The sequence below is a fragment of the Lutra lutra genome, chromosome 10 (genome assembly GCF_902655055.1).
Source record: "Lutra lutra chromosome 10, mLutLut1.2, whole genome shotgun sequence".
Lineage (NCBI taxonomy): Eukaryota > Metazoa > Chordata > Mammalia > Carnivora > Mustelidae > Lutra > Lutra lutra.
Window position 1 is genome coordinate 54,857,647 of NC_062287.1, and position 16,849 is coordinate 54,874,495.

General features: G+C 46.5%; 1 protein-coding gene across 1 annotated transcript in view; it reads left to right on the top strand.

Annotated features, from left to right (window-relative positions):
* Positions 1-883: 883 nt before the first annotated feature.
* Positions 884-16,849, top strand: part of MAP6 (microtubule associated protein 6) — a 73,416-nt gene continuing 57,450 nt past the window's right edge. Inside the window, exon 1 of the mRNA XM_047693315.1 lies at positions 884-2,515. Coding sequence (XP_047549271.1) covers positions 1,602-2,515 — 914 coding nt within the window. The 5' untranslated portion in view covers positions 884-1,601. The remainder of the gene's footprint in view (positions 2,516-16,849) is intronic.

Here is a 16,849-nt window from a genome sequence, read left to right on the forward strand (position 1 = left end):
CCAGAATTTGAATCACTGTGGACTTCATTTGACTCAAAGCTTCTGCTCTGAGTCCTTAACTCTCTTCACAAAACGACTTTGAGATAGCTCTGATTTCCTCCATTCTACAAAAGAGGCTACTGAGGTCCAGGGATGACCCAACTTGCCCAAGTGACACAGTGTGTCAGAAACAATCAAGCCTGTCGGACTCCAAAGTCTACTGTGCGTCCTAGGTAGAGGAAGAGCAAAAGCCAGGGGTCAGGAACATGCCAGTAAGTCCCTGTGAATCAGGCGCGATGGTGTCCTAGGACACGATTTCCTTGTTTCCTTTCCATCCCCCCCAACCTCCACACTTAAGGCCATTCCAAGAATTTTCTTTTTCCTGGCTCTCCCCAGTATGGCCTCTGGGCTGAATAGGGACTTGGTAGTTCTTGGGAGGCTCTAAGACACCGTTTCCCCAAAGGTCCCCTAATAAAGAAACAGCCAGGGCCCCACCAGCCTGGGAACTCTCACATCCCTACACATCTGAACAAAGTTAGTGCATGAGTGACTGGTGCTTGAATCAGGAACCAGCCAAACTGAGTTCAAATTCCGCCACCAGCAACTGACCAGTAACACCAGCTTTCTTTTTTAAAAGCGTCTATTCTGGGACAGACATTTCACTAGAGATATCCTTCATATTTTAAAACTTGAATCCCCCCTCCTCCATGATTGGCCCCATTTTACAAAAGAGGAGCCTGAGGCTCCCGGCGGAGAAGCGACCAGCGAAAGGACAGTCAGTCATCACCAGCCTGGGACTTGAAGCCACCCAGGCCCCAGATTCTGCTGTTGCCTAGGAGCCGAGGAGGGAGGAGCTGCCAGAGCGCAGGGGGGAGGGGAAAGTACCAAGCGAGCTCCGGGCAGCGCGCGCTGACGACAGCAGGTGATTTTTTTCTGCAGAGCGCTTTCTCTCAGCGCCTTCCCTGGATTTTTTTCCCCCAGTCGCCGAGCAGGAGATAAGGGTGGGGCCGCTTCCCTGCAGCAGAGACGGCAGCGGCAGTGGCTGCGGCATCGTTGGGAGCAGAGGCTGCAGCAATGCTCGGTCTCCGCTGGAGGTGAATCACCTCCAAGCCCTGCTAGGTGGCCGGCTGAGACGGGACGCATCAGGGAGGGAGAATAGAGCCTCGTCCGTGGCCCCTGAGGCCACCCTGCTCGGTCCTTCCTCTACGCCATGGCTTAAGCCCGCAGCCACCTCGTCTCGCGTCGCCTCGCTTGGCCGGGGTCTGCGCGCCGCCGCAGCAGCAGGGAGGGGCGCGACCCAGACGCCCTCGCCCGGGGACTCCGGGACGCCGGGTGGCTCACCCATCGGTGCCCGCAGCAGACTGCGCTCCCAAGACCTTACAGACGGCTCCCGGAGGCGTTTGCTGCCGGTAATCAGGGGGACTTTACGGACTTTAATCTCAGTGATAGCTTGACCTTCCTGGGTGCTCTCTGAGGGAGGAGAGCGAGGTAGCCCAGGCCACCAAGGGAAAAAAAAACAGTGGGAACCAGACTGGTCGAGGGCCGAGGGACTGAAGTAAGATTAGAGACTTGCTTTAGAGCCACAAAAAGAAAGAGGGAAGGCCAGCTTTGCAGCTAGCATCATGGCGTGGCCGTGCATCACGCGGGCCTGCTGCATTGCCCGCTTCTGGAACCAGCTGGACAAGGCGGACATCGCCGTGCCGCTGGTTTTCACCAAGTACTCGGAGGCCACCGAGGCCCCGAGCGCCCCGCCGCAGCCGCCGCCGCCGCAGCAGCAGCAGGCGCAGCCGGCGCACGCGCCCCCCTCGGCTAGGGCGGTCGCCATAGAGACGCAGCCGGCCCAGGGCGAGTTGGATGCAGTTGCCCGGGCAACGGGGCCCGCGCCCGGGCCTAGTGGGGAACGCGAGGCGGCGGCTGCGGCCGGCCGGAGCGGGCCCGGCGCCGTCCCGAGCTCCGGCTCCAGCTTCAGCGCAGGCCCCGCGGACTCGGTGATGCGTCAGGACTACCGCGCCTGGAAGGTGCAGCGGCCAGAGCCGAGCTGCCGGCCGCGCAGCGAGTACCAGCCTTCCGACGCGCCCTTCGAGCGCGAGACCCAGTACCAGAAGGACTTCCGCGCCTGGCCGCTGCCGCGCCGCGGGGACCACCCGTGGATCCCCAAGCCCGTGCAGATCCCCGCGTCCTCCCAGGCTTCGGTGCCGATTCTCGGGGCCTCCAAGCGCCGGCCTCAGAGCCAGGAGCGCTGGCCCGCGCAGGCCGCCGCGGAGGCCCCAGAGCAGGAGGCGACCCCTGGCGGAGCAGGTGGCCCCGCCGCCGGAAAGCCCTCGGGGGCAGACGAGCGCGACACGCGCAGGAAGCCTGGGCCCGCCTGGATGCTGCGTCGCGCCGAGGGGCAGCCGCCGGAGCAGGCGCCGCTGCCCGCCGCCCAGGCCCCGGTCCAGGCCGCGGGCCTGGAGGCCGGCAAGGGACGGGCAGCGGCGGACGCCCTCAACAGGCAAATCCGCGAGGAGGTAGCGAGCGCGGCGGGCAGCTCCTACAGGTGAGACGCGGGCCGCCCCTCAGGCGACGTGGCGGGTCACCCTTACCCTTTTGCGGAGGCTGCCCAGGGGTGGGGGGTCGGGGGTGGGGTTCTTCTCCGCACCGCGGGCCTCACGTGCAGCCCCTCCCCTGCCAGACCACACCCTCTCCTCCGCCGCAGCTCAGACACCCTGCCAAGGCTGACTTCTTTCAGCTCTTTCTTACGGGAAGGCTGTTAGTACTATCCGTCCCCGCCTGCCTAGGTCTTTCCCTTTACCACTTGGGCATCTTTTCCCCCATCCCCGCCCCACCTCGGATCCCCGCTTGCTGGACCGAGACCCTTGGCAGTTTCTTCACAGGCGATGCCATTCCGCCCCACCCACTTGAGCGGCATCAGCCCCTCGCTGCCCGCTCGGCTGTTGCCTTTATCAGCCTTGGCGCTCCCCCACAGGGCCCCGTCCTCCTAGAAGAATTCTTTCTCAGAGGCCAATCCCCTCCTCCTTAGCCCAGTTCCCTCCGCCTTTCATTCTTCCCTCCCTCTCTCAGTCCCTGGGAGACATCCAAACACCACACCCTTTTCTTGATTCCCCGCGGGGCTCTTACTGCTCACCTTCCTCCTTCTACCATCAGGCTTTGAAGTCGGATTCCTTCCTCCTCTCAGTAGCTGAGTCACACTGAGCACGTTTCTTAACCTTTCTGGGCCTTAGGTTCTTAGGTGTAAGACGCGATTGATCATAGATCGTTCTCTTAGACTTGCTTGTTCATTTATTAATTATTAATATTTAACTTATTTTTGAGCACCTACTATATGCCTGGCGCTGCACGAGACATTGTGAGGATTACATGAGATGGCCGGGGAGAATTAAGCCTGGCACACAGTAGGTGATGAGAATGTCTTAGTGCCATTACAATCTTGTGCGTGATCCCTCATTATTCTGATTTCCACTTCCTAGATACCTCCAGCCTTCTCCCCTATTGATGCATTTCCTTTCTCCCTTCTCTTTATGTTTTCCAGTTGTGTTGCTCATTCCATTACCAAGATCCTCCTTTTAGCACATTTAAATTCCCTCTAAATGAATGCCTTCAAGAAAGCACATATCCATTTTCTCTCTTTCTTTCTCCCTCCCTCTTCCCTTGCCTCTCCCTCTCTCCATCCTTCTAGAATTCTCTCTGTGCTGCAGCCTCAGCCCTTCCAACTTGCTTTCTCACCCTGTGCCTCCAATATGTTTTTCTGAATGCTTAGCTCCCCATCCTCCCTTTATGTTTCCACCCAGATCAAGCACTAAGAGATCTCATTTGACTCCGAGCATGTAACATTAGGCTTTAGGGTCTCTGGGGAAACAGATGTGCAAGATGAAAAATTGAGCTAGAGGGGTTCAAAATGTGGCTTAGGGGGTCCTTCATCGATGCCACAGCCAGTTGCCTCCTTTCTGCAGAAGACTGTGGTTGGGAGGACTGCAGAGTTAGTGTCTTTTGCCAAGACCCCTGTATGTAGCCTCATACCAGACTGATGTCTTTCTCCAGTGAACGTACCAACCACTCCCTCATATGCTGAGGGAAGCATAGCGGAGATAGATATCCTCTTTTTAAAGACAAAATTCCTCTCTCAGGTTTTAAGTCTGGAAAGCATTTCTCAATGAGAAGGGGCAGCTAATATTCGGCTCTGACTCCATCTCCCCACCTCTCCACCCCCCTTGGCATTTTTCTCTTGGTTTATTGTTAGCACAACCACAGTGGTCCCTGAGGAGTGTACTACTTTTTTTATGGCTTTGGGTTGGGCAAGATCCTTTTCCTTGATTCAGAGCCATCAGAAGTAGAATTTGCACCGTATCTTTGTTCTACTGCCAAGGGAGAACCAAAAAGAAAAGAAGGAAGCAAATAAACAAGGGGCATAAAAAACAAAACCAAGGTGTAGTTTTGTGATTCTGCTTGTTTCCAAGGAAGGCCCCACTTCATTCCCAAAAAACCCTAAGATTCGCCCAGCATCACAGATTTCTGATCTGTCCTCCTCATCTTCCTACTCCCACTCCCTGCTCCTACTCCTGGGTAGTAGTACCTGGTGGCAGGTGGAACCTTAACACCCACCATGCAGGAAACTACCCCTCCCCACCTCCAGAGAGTCAATGCCAATCAAGAGAGATCCCAAATTCTCAAATCTCCTTTGGTGATCCTACTCGGTTTATATTTCCAAGTCAATAGGACTTGCTTTGTCCATGAAAAATGGCCTAGACAGTCAGGGGATGACCTACCCTTCAGATACAGCCCACTCCAGGTATATTGGCTTGCACCTTTGTTCCATATGGCCTCTTCTCCCAAAACCCCACCTTCACTGTATAGTAAGCATGTCAGGCTTTACCATTAGGATTATACTTATACTGCAAGTGATGGGATTGAATGGGGGAAGGCTCTGCTTTTGCAGCTGGTGAAAATGATTATTTTTAGTGGCTATCAGAATCAGAACTCCACCAACCTGTCAAAAAAAAAAATCTCTGAGCACCTCAAAAGAATTTTTTTTTCTCATTTGGGTCTTCTGTAAAATTTAATTATGTGTGTGACTTTGGGGTCAGCAGTTCCATTTTGCTGTATAATCAGAAGGGTTTGGACGTATTAAGAGAACAAGTGTTGCTAAGAGACATCGGTTTCCTTAATGGACAATTTAAGTGCATGACCAAGTTGGTGTGAAATTTAACATTGTTTTCTGTTTCAGAAGAAAAATTAACCAATAGGGAAATGCACTTCGGGTGAAAGTAGACATGAAGAAATAAGACAATTAATCAAATATCACATAAAAAAAATGCCTGGTGGGGCGCCTGGGTGGCTCAGTGGGTTAAGCCGCTGCCTTAGGCTCAGGTCATGATCCCAGAGTCCTGGGATCGAGCCCCGCATCGGGCTCACTGCTCAGCAGGAAGCCTGCTTCCCTTCCTCTCTCTCTGCCTGCCTCTCTGCCTACTTGTGATCTCTCTCTGTCAAATAAATAAATAAATAAAAATAAAATAAAATTCTTACTTAATCTACAGATCTTGTAAAAAAAAAAAATGCCTGGAAATTGTAGGCTTATCTGGAACATTGATTTTCTTTCCCTATTGTCTCATGTTCTTTTCCTTGCTATGATTCCAAATACCTCCTGAATCTAAGTATGCCCCACGACCGGCATAGATGAGTCTTAACATTGCCTTATTAGAAGCCAGATTGGGTTCCATTTCAAAGATAATTTGATTTACAAAACCCTTTTCTTCTGCCACTCTACATAAATCATGGTGGCTTACACCATGGTGACTGGTTCATCTCATGGGCTTTCCAAGTGACATCTGTCACATGACATCAATGTGAGCAGTTGGCTTAAACAGAGAAAAGGACACACAATCCGTCAGCTTAACATATTGGCATATAATGTAAAATATACAGTCAGCTTGCGGAGACATATACATATTCTTTGGTTTTTCTCTTACGATATACAGTCAGTAGAAAATACCAAACATCCTTTGACACGATGATTTTGAGAAACCTTCCCAAATCAACAGTTCATCTAATTCGTAACGTATCTGCACTAGCCTGGGATTTTTGCATTAAGTGCTATCTCGGGTATCTTTCATTATTCACAATCATGAAGTTGATTAATTTTTAGTACACTCATTTTACATAATGATGTTATAAGATTGAGAAGCATGTCCCTGTTACCACTTTGAACGTTAAAGATGGATTTCGCCAGGCAGCCACTTGTGACTTTAGACCTAGCATTCTCAATTAGAAAAGAGATGAGTCATGAGAAGGGGATTAAAATTCTCGTCTCAGTCCAGTCGGTCCCATTGCCCCAGCCATCAGTTAATAGGGATAGATGGGGTGGCAGGTGTTCCCCATAGAAATGCTAATGAGAGACTTCTCCTGAAAGAAATCAGCTGAGGCACCAGGAGGTAGAATTAATAAACCAGAGGCAAAATATTTGACAAATGAGAGCAGTAACAAGGAAATTGGAAAGAAAAGGAGCCTTTTGAATCTGCCCTATAGTCTTCCATGAAGGTTAGAGAAAGGCCCGTCTGACGTGGCTTCTGCTGGCAGAACTGCCCTTTGCTTCTGGAGCAACTCCCCACTTCCCTAATTTCTTCCTGGGCAAGTCTCAGAGATACTGCAAGGCCAATCTCAGATACTGAATCTTTAAGGATATCTTCCAGGTGCTGCCATTCAGAGCCAATCTTTCTTGCATTCCCTTTCTATATTCTGTGCACTCCCATTGTCTGCTCGATTATAAGATACTGTTGTCTGTATCTGCCTCTGCCACCAGATCACAAACACTGGGAGAGAGGGCTGTATTTTGTTCATCTCTATACATCTCACAGTGTAACATTGCACCCAGGTGCCATATAGTTTTGCAGAATCCAGTAAATTTTTAGAATTTGGTGAACATTTTGTTCACCTACACATTGATTCATTTCATTCAGTTTTATTTAGTTGGATTTATTTCAGAAAATGACCACAAAGCCCCTGCTGTGTATCAGGCAGGATGCTGGGGATACCAGATGAATAACTTATAACATTTATGTAAGGAAATTATGGCTGCCTTAATCAAGATAAAGTCCATTCTCTACTAGGTTAGCCCTAGAAGTAGATGTTCAAACGAGGATGGGCAGCAAACCTTATAGATCTCTGGTACCTTCACCCAGGTCAATGACCCTCAACCTTGACTGCCCTTTGGAATCATTGGAGAGCTTTAAAAACGCTGATGGCCTTGCCCAGAAATTCTGATTTAATTGGTCTGGGGTGTGGCCTGAGCATCTGAATATTTCAGAAACGGTCCCAGGCAACTCTCATGTGCAATTCAGGTTATGACCTACTTCCCTAAGTCAAAGGTTCTCAAAACTCAGTACACCCAAGAATCATCTGGCTAGTCTTCTAAGATACAGATTCTTGGGCCTCATCCTCAGGCATACCGATTCAGTAGATTTAAAGTAGAGCCTAAGAAACTACATTTTAACATGCAGTCTAGATAATTTTGATGGAAAATACTGCTTGGAGAAATTGGTTGTCCTTAAGGTATTGAGTTTTCTCATACACAAAAACAGTGTTGGTTGCCATTTATTTAAGTCTTTAATGTCCTTCACTTACATTTTGTAATTTTCTGCACAAGAGTCTCTCTCTCTCTCTCTCTCCCTCACACACACACAAATGCACACACATTTTTTTTAAAGATTTTTTTATTTATTTGACAGAGATCACAACCAGTTAGAGAGGCAGCCAGAGAGAGAGGGGGAAGCAGGCTCACCAGTGAGCAGAGAGCCAGATGCGGGGCTCGATCCTAGGACTCTAAGATCATGACCTGAGCTGAAGGCAGAGGCTTAACCCACTGAGCCACCCAGGCGCCCCTGCACACACATTTTTAAGTTTTATTGTTCTATATTTAAATCTTTAGTAATATAACTGGATTTTAACCTTATGTATGGAATAAAGTAGGGAATCCGGTTTTCTTTTTTGTCTTATGGGAACTCATTTATCCCCAAAGTGCAACTTTTCCTCATTAATATCTCCATGAATCTCCTCTATTGCATAAGGGTCACATATGTTTAGATATATTTCTGGGATATCTGTTCTATTCCATTATTCTGAGTTAATGCCACACTACCACCTTTTCTTTTTGTCTACGATATTTCCAATTATTTTCCTCTTGTGAGGAGTAGACTTTGTTACATTTTCTAATGGTTTGTTGCTCATATGTGTTAATTTTTGGATGTTGATCTTGTATTGAGGAACTTTATCATGCTCTCTAATTAGTCTGTCTTCAGACTCCCTTAGGCTGTCTGTGGAGATAATGTATGTTTTTAGCAAATACCAATTTATTGTCTTCCTTTCCAATATTTATATATCTTTTGTGTGTGTGTGTACTACTGCATTGGTGAGGACATAGGATGTAGTTTTGATAGTAGGTGATAATAGACATCTTTGTCTTAGGATGTGGAAATGCTGCTTATGTTTTAAAAACTTCTTAAGTTTTATCAGGTTTGAGGCTTGCTCTGTGTTTCTATGAGATAGCATCATATCAGATTAAGAAACTTCTCTTTATCCAAATTTACTAAGGGTTTCTAAAAATGTGGATGGGTATTGAATTTTGTTGACTGCTTTTCCTGCATCAACTGAGATGATCATATGGTTTTTCTTTTTGAATCTGTTATTAGATTATTTTGATATTGAACCATCTTTGCATTCCTGAGATAAACCTTACTTGTATAAAAATACAGTTTGTAGTGTTGAATTTGGTTTGCTATTTTTTATTTGAAATGTTTACATATGTATTTATATCATCCCCAAAGAGGGAGTAGAGAAAATTAGCCATCAGAGAATGGAGCTCTGAGGGATACAAGTATTTGGGGGGGTATTGACAGCAGAAGTAATAGCCATGAAAAAGACAAAGAAGGAATGATCAAGGGGTAAATCAGAACAGAGACATAGCACAGAAACCACACAGAGTGCCTAACTCAGCAATGCCTTATGCCTCTTTGGAATTTTTTACTGAGGAATTACTGTGTGCAAAGCATTTTTCTAGATCATTGGTTGCCCTTGTGCAGTTAACTCTTAGAGATATAATGTTGACCAAGACTAACCCACAAAGAGGAAAGGAGATAAGATATAGGCAATTATTGGTTGCTGTCTTGGGGGGGACGAAAGGTACTTACTGCATATATGAATTAAAATTAAAAAAAGTCAAGCCAGTGATAGTTCTAAATCTACAATCACTAAGAATCACTCAATTTTCCAGACACAAAACTAAAATACTCCAGTAAATGTCCACTAAGATTAAAGAGCTAGCTCTATAATCAGTGCAGCTCTGGCTTTACAAATTATGTCAGTTGTATAAATGTAGAACTGCGAGCTTCTAATTCTCTGCTGAATGAAGAAAACTGCAAGATGGGTCTCAACCAACAAACTAAAAATTCTCTGGATGTTCACTAAAAGTCCTAATTTTCACTATTAGAGTTAATAATAGTAGCTAATTGAGTGCCTACTATGTGCCTGGCAGACTGCTACAAATCTTAGATGCATTTTCTCCTACAACCTTTACAGTAGCCCTGCAGGAATGGTACTAGTACTTCCCTGTTGGGGCTTAGGACCTCAAGGCCTCTTGTCTGCCCTGAGGCTTTTAGACTCGAACACACAGACTTGGCTTAATGCTGTTTCTCAATACACGCCATGTCCTCCATGTCATATTAACATGTATTATCTCAACTCAGTTTCAGTCCAGGAAACATGATTAGTGTCTACTCTGTATCAGGCTCATTCCTAGGACAAAGCAGACAAAGCAGCCCTCGTTCTTGAAAGGCTTCTGTGTATAAGCGGAGACAAGTGTGCTGAAAAGTACCCTAATAAAAAGTCTTTGCAGGGTCTGGTGGGGCACAGAGGAGAGAGAGGTTAAGTCAGCTTGATCTGAGGGTTGTCGGAGAAAGGGTTCAGGAGAGAGGGGACTGACAGGGGATCTTCAAAGAGGGGACATTGTGGGGAAGGGGTCAATTTGAGTAAATGGATGAGAAGAGAAATTGTAAGCAGTTCTGTGCCGACAGCAATTAGAGGTCTCATGGGATGACGATTGAATAGTGAAGACCAGGTGGGGAGGCTGGGCCAGCTCCTTTGTCCTATAAGTAAAGAGAAGAGCAGGATTATGGTTGGGATTTGGGAAAAGATGACTTTGACGGTGGTGGAGGGATGGATTGGGGGCATGGAGCTCGGGAAGGGGCTGTAGTCTGGGGCAGAGATCGTGACAACCTCCAGCAAGGAAAGAAGGCAACAAAACACTGACACTATTGGATGCTATAATGTTTTGGCCAAAGAAGAGCAGGTCCAAAGGCAAAGAGAGGAGGCTAGGACATCGCCCAGATCTCATGCTTTGGATGTTCGGGGAAACAATCATTCACTGAGTAGATAACACCATTTTGAACCAGTTGGATTTGAGGTGTCTTTTTCCAAGGTTGACATGGAGATGTCCAGTAGAAAGTGAAAATAGAAACCCGCCCTGCTGGTTAGGGTGTAAACTGGTACAATCCTATAAAACTCTTCAACATTATCTACTCAAGGTAAACATATGTTTTACTCTAAGACCCAGGAACTGTCCTCTTGAATGTACACCCAAAAGAAATGAGGACAAAAGAGTTGTACAAGAATGTATATAGCAGCTTTAATAATAATAGCTAAAAAGAAAAAACAACACAAATGTCCATCAACAATGGGACAAATTGTGGCATATTCATATAGTGGGTTATCATATGGCAGGGAGAATAATGCCTCCCCAACCCCCGACTCAAGTATGTCCACATCCTAATTCCTGGAACATGGGAATATGCTATGTTACAGAGCAAAAGGGACTTTACAGCTGTTATTACATTAAGCATCTTGAGGTGGGGGAGTGTCCTGAATTATGGGCCCAGTGTAATCACAGAGATCTTTACAAGTGAAAGAGTCAATGTCACAGTGATGCAGTATGATAAAGACTCGGCCAGACATTGCAGGCTTCAAAGATGGAGAAGGGGGACATGAGCCAAGGAACGCAGGCAGGTGCTAAGAAACTGGAAAAGGCAAGGAAATGGCTTCTCTCCTGGAGCCTTCAGGAGGAACACCTTGCTTCTGGTGACACCTTGATTTTTTCCAGTGAGATCCATTACAGACTTGTAACTTACACTAGAAGATAATACATTTGCCTTGTTTTAAGCCATTCAACTTGCGGTAATTCATTTCAGCACCTGTAGGAAACTAATACACAGTTTCTCAATCTTGGCAGTACTGACACTTTGGACTGGATAATTCTTTGTTGTGAGGAGCTGTCCTCTGCCTTATGGCATCCCTGGCCTCTCCCCACCCCATGCCGTAGCACTCCCCTCTGCATCCTCACCCTTGCTAAGCCGTGAGCATCAGAAACGTTTCCAGGCATTGCCAGAAGACCCCTGCAGGGGGAAAAATTGCCCCTGGTGAGAACAACTGTTGTATGAAAAGTAAAATTACTGCAATACTTTATAATATGGATATATCCCATAGCCGTGGTGATGAATGAAAGGAACAGATACAAGACACTTACTGAACAATCCCATTTACATGGATTTCAAAAACAGGCCAAAGGAATTGACAGTGGTGGAAGTCAGAATAGTGGTGATCTCTGGGATGGGGCACGTAACTAGTTGAGAAGGAGCACAAGAGAACCTACTGAAATACTCAAATTATTCTGTGTGTTGATCTGGGTGGCGATTATGTGGATCTAGACATGCAAACAATTAAGGTTTATGGACTTTATCCTATGTATGTTATACTTCAACCAAAAATTTCAAAACAAATACAAGCCAAGTAAATGGAGATCGAGGTTGGATGCTCAAGAGAAAAGGCAGAACAGAAAAGATCTGGACCTGGAGCTGTCAGTGAGGATCAAACCCACAGGCATCAGAGTGGGTGGGGCATAAAGAGGGTGGGAAGAAGAGACCACTGGGGGCGGGGCCCAACCAGCACTGACATAGGGTTAGGAGAGTCAGTGGGGGATGAGGGGATGAGGATGGGCTGTTGGTGTCTATGTGGAGTGAGAGCACAGGCCCCAGCTCTGTTCCCATTTCCCACCTCCCCTACCTCCGGCCTCTGTGTTCCCTGCAGGAGCTACCCCACTTGTATATAAAGCATCATAGTACCCTTCCCTAGCCTTGCTGGGCCAGCATAGCCCATTGCCAATGTATATTTTCTCCCAAATGACTGAAGACACTTCTGCAGCACTAAGCCTGGCGTAACCTCTTTTGGTGGGAAAACTGGGCTCAGGCCCCCAGCCGCAAAATACACCATAAGTACCTCCTTGAAACACTGCCTCCTGCCTCCTCCACAGTGCTGCTCCCTGTGGTCACTGTCTATTTTGTGCAGTGACTTGGTGCTGTCTTTTTGGCTCCCACGCTCCTAAGCCCAGGCTGTCCTCCTTCATCAACTTGTTCTTGCAGTGGGAGAGGGTTGCCTGTCTCATTCCTCCTTATCCCGAACTCTCCTCAGATTTCCTTCCCATCCAGAGCAAGAACTAGCACCTCAGGCTGCAGTCGAGGCTTTTCAGGATCTGACCTGTCTGGTTGTTCCCAGCATTTTTGCCCAATGTTCCCCACACTCACCTGATGCTTTTTCCTGGGGGTTCTCAGTTCTGGTTGTACATTGCAATCATGGGGGGCCCAGCAGGTGATCCAGCCAAATCACAGTCTGACCTGGGCCTTGACCAGCCCTGTGTGTAACTGTGGCTGGATTTTGCTCCCAGTTTTCCCTCCTGCTGTCCTCTCATCTTCTCTAAATCCCTCCCATCCTTCAGGGCTTTTATTTCATTGTGAAAGAGGCTTATACTGTAAAAGCAGGGAATTAGGCTGGATTTATTTGATCATAATAGCATAATAATAATAATGCAGTGAGCTTAATATTATTTTTATTCTCAGTTCAGTGCAGCATCTTCAGAGCATGCAAAAGCTGGGTCTATGGGCTCTTGAGGATTTAAGGTGCAGAGCTCATGATCCCTGCTCACAGGAGCTTGCCATCTTGTGACGCAGGTAACATGGATACAAGCATCCAAAGCACCAGGCAGGGCCTGCTGAGGGTTCAAATCAGGGGCCAGAGATCTCTAGGGCCACAACAAGGGCTGGTTAATTTTGTTGGAAGATTCGTGGATGGGATGGTGGGATGAGTCCTGGGAGGTGTACTGGTGTCCTGTTAGGGATTTGCTGACCATTAAAACTGGGCTCGAGACATTTCTCTGTAACTTAAAAATCTGTGTGACCTTGAAAAAGTCTTTTGTTTTCTCATAAGTAAAATGGAGATAATTGCACAGTAGCGACTTCAGAGTTGTGAGGAAGATCGGGGGGAGATAACACTTTCCCCAGTGCACGCCCATCACTCTAAGTGCTGGCCACATTTATTGCTATCATTGAGAGAACAGACTAGAGTCAGTAACCAATGAAAGTCTTTCAGTTATTCACTCAGCAAACCTCTGTCAGGTCGTGTAGCAGACACTATGCTAGGACATGGAGATATAGAAATGAATTGCATATATTCCTGTCCTAAAAAGAGCTCTGGCGAGAGAAACATTGAGAAAATTATAGTATTAGTAGTATGTGCCATAGTAGAAATATGGAGAAGATACTGTGGAGATATAGAGGAAAGGGTGGGGGGAGTCTGCCTCAGTCTGAATCAGGGACCATTTTCTGAAGGAGGTGTACCTGTGCAGTGTGTCAAAAGTGTGGAATTAGTTCCATTGGGAAGGCAAGAGGTTCAGAGCTATATATTCCTTCCTGTAGGTCTTTAACAATGAGCTAAGAACAAAGAAGGCCACTTAAAGAGTACAATACTTACTAGTAATTTCAGCTCCTCTCAGATGTCTAGCTTTATCTTGGGACTTGTGTTCAAATTCTGCTCACCACTTGTTAACTATATGACTTTGGGCAAGTTACTTAACCTTTCTTGTCTGATTTTGCTTCCTCAGTGGTAAAATAGAATCATTAATATCTATCTTGCAAAGTCACTGAAAGACCAAATATTCCATTAAGTTTGTGACTTGTGACTCTCTTGCCTGTCTTTTTTTTTTTTTAAGATTTTATTTATTTATTTGGGAGAGAGAGAGAGAGAGAGAAAGAGAGAATGAGAGCACATGAACGGGGGAAGGGTAGAGAGAGAAGGGAGCCAACCATGGGGCTTGACATGGGGCTTGATCCCAGGACCCTGGGATCATGACCTGAGCCAAAGGCAGATGCTTAACCAACTAAGCCATCCAGGTGCCCCCCTCACCTGTCTTATTTACCATTGTACTCCCAGCACCAAGTTCACTGCGTGGTATTTAGGAGATGCTTAATAGATATTAATTGAGCAAGTGAATAATGATGTATGTACACTGCTTAGCGTAGTACCTAGCTCATAGTAAGCACTCAGTAAAAGACAGCTTATTCTCATCATCATTATCCCAAGTGGGGTTGAGTACCACTCAGCTAATAGAAAGAGGCAATTTTGCCCTTCTGGGTGCACAGATTCTGAATTTCTGGAAAGAGAACCATGAAATGCTTAAATAAAAGATTTTCTGTGACTATTTTTGAGTCTGACCTGGAGAATCGGGGAAGACTTCAGAAGGGAGGGTAGCATCTGAGCTGGATCTTGAAGCATCAGTCTCATTTCCATAGGCAAAATAATCAGGCAGGCATGAGGTAGCACATTCCAGGTAGAAAGGAGAGCTGGAGCCTGGAGAGCTAGCTATGCATTGTAGAGAATCACAGACATTCAGATATGACAAGTGTTCCAAGTGTGAGGAGTGACATAGCAGGAGATGAGTCTGGAAAGGTCTAGAGCAGTGATTGGTAAACTTTCTGTAAAGGGATAGATAACACATATTTTAGGCTCAGCCAGCCCTTATATAACAAGAGAAAACAAATTTCCCAAAGTTTTAATGTTGAAATTCAAAATATGATAATAATAATTGAATACAATATTTTGTAATATAGGTCTACCAATGAGAAGAATGGCTTTTTTTAGGGGAATAACATTTGCTGAAATGAAATTCAAAATTAGTATTCCCCTTCATCATTTTGATTACAAATATTTATCTCCAGAAGTTATTCTTAGCTCATAGCTGAACAGATTTGGCTCAGGACCAGTTTCCCAATCTCTGATCTGTATTATTATTTGTTTAATATCTATTTATTTGAGGGATGCCTGGGTGGCTCAGTGGGTTAAGCCTCTGCCTTCGGCTCAGGTCATGATCTCAGGGTCCTGGGATTGAGCCCTGCATCGGGCTCTCTGCTCAGCAGGGAGCCTGCTTCCTCCTCTCTCTCTCTCTGCCTGCCTCTCTGCCTACTTGTGATCTCTCTCTGTCAAATAAATAAATAAAATCTTTAAAAAAAAAAGATCTATTTGAGAGAGAGCATGCAAGAAGGGGGAGGGGAAGACAGAGAGGGAGAGAATCCTCAAGCAGACTCCCTGCTGAGCGTGGAGCCCCATGTGACCCGGGGCTTGACCCCAGGACCCTGAGATCCTGACCTGAGCTGAAATCAGGAGTTGGCTGCTTAACTGACTGAGCCACCCAGACGCCCTCCGATCTGTATTGTTGAGGACAGAACACCATGCTATCAAGTTTCAGACTATTTAAGTGTCGAATAACCTGACCACAGTGCCTGAGAATACTTGGTTTGACTGTTCCTGATTAAGCACATCGCTTATTCTTCCCAAGTGGCATAGGCATTCTCTTGTTTCCTTACAACTGAAGAGCAACAGGGCACTGACATGTGTGTGAGAGAGTCTCTTTGTCTTCATATATAATGGGTCAGCAGCCCGGCCCTCACAGCAACCACGGACACAAGGTACGGGAGTCGCCGTTGTGGAAGAGTATCAGTGTCTGGCTGCTATGACCATTTCATGTGGGCTTCTCCTGGGAGCTGGAACAAGGCTTAAAAAAAAAAAAAAAAATAGGACAACGTGCTATAAAAAGGTGCCTGAGGACAAATCCCCTTGCCTAGAATGAAACCCCTACGAGAAACACAGAAGAGACCTCTACCATGAGAGGACTGTGGTGACAGCTCAAAGAAGTTCTTTTCCGGCCCTTCTCCAAGGGCTGGCTGGGAACTGGAGAGAGTCTTGGTGATTCCAGCTGCTAAGAATCTAATCATTTCACACCATTCTCTGGGGAGCCTTTTATTTAGCATATCATAATAGTCCCAACCCAAACTACATTTCTTGGAAGGTGATACGTTATAAATGCTACCTTCCTCTCTATCTAGATGGAAGAAGTTGGGGAAAGAGTGTTACTTTGTTAATAAATCAATTCAACCCAGTTCCTATTTGTTGAGTACTTCCTATGAATAAGACGCTCAGCTCGCTCTGGGGAGATGACTGCGGAGTCCGCGGTTTGGCACTTCCTGATTCAGTCTGTGTCTGTTCCTACTTCAGTAGTAGGAAGAAGCATGATAATGAAGGTGATGATGGTGATGGTGATGGTGATGGTAAAGGGAGGAAGGGGCAGGAGGAGATGATGCAGCAGCAGAAGCATCGATGCTTTCAACTAAGCAAGGTCTTTAGGGGTGGGGATGGTAGAAGAGGGAAGAATACACAAGAAAAAGTGAAGAACAGAAGGAAAATTAGTAATCCCAGCTACTGATCTGATCGCCATGGTGCAGAGGATCAACCAAAAGACCTGGCATCAGAGAAACCTCAGCTCAAAGCCCAGCCTTCCCACTTAATGCTGATGTAAACCTGGTGAAGTCATTTCAAGTCTCTGAGCCTGAATTTCCTCCTCAAGAACATGGCGCAATGTTATACATGTCGTAGGTCGCATGGATGTGTACCTGTTTTATGAATCATTAGGTCCTCATGGTCAACATTTTAAATATTAGCACTCAAAAAG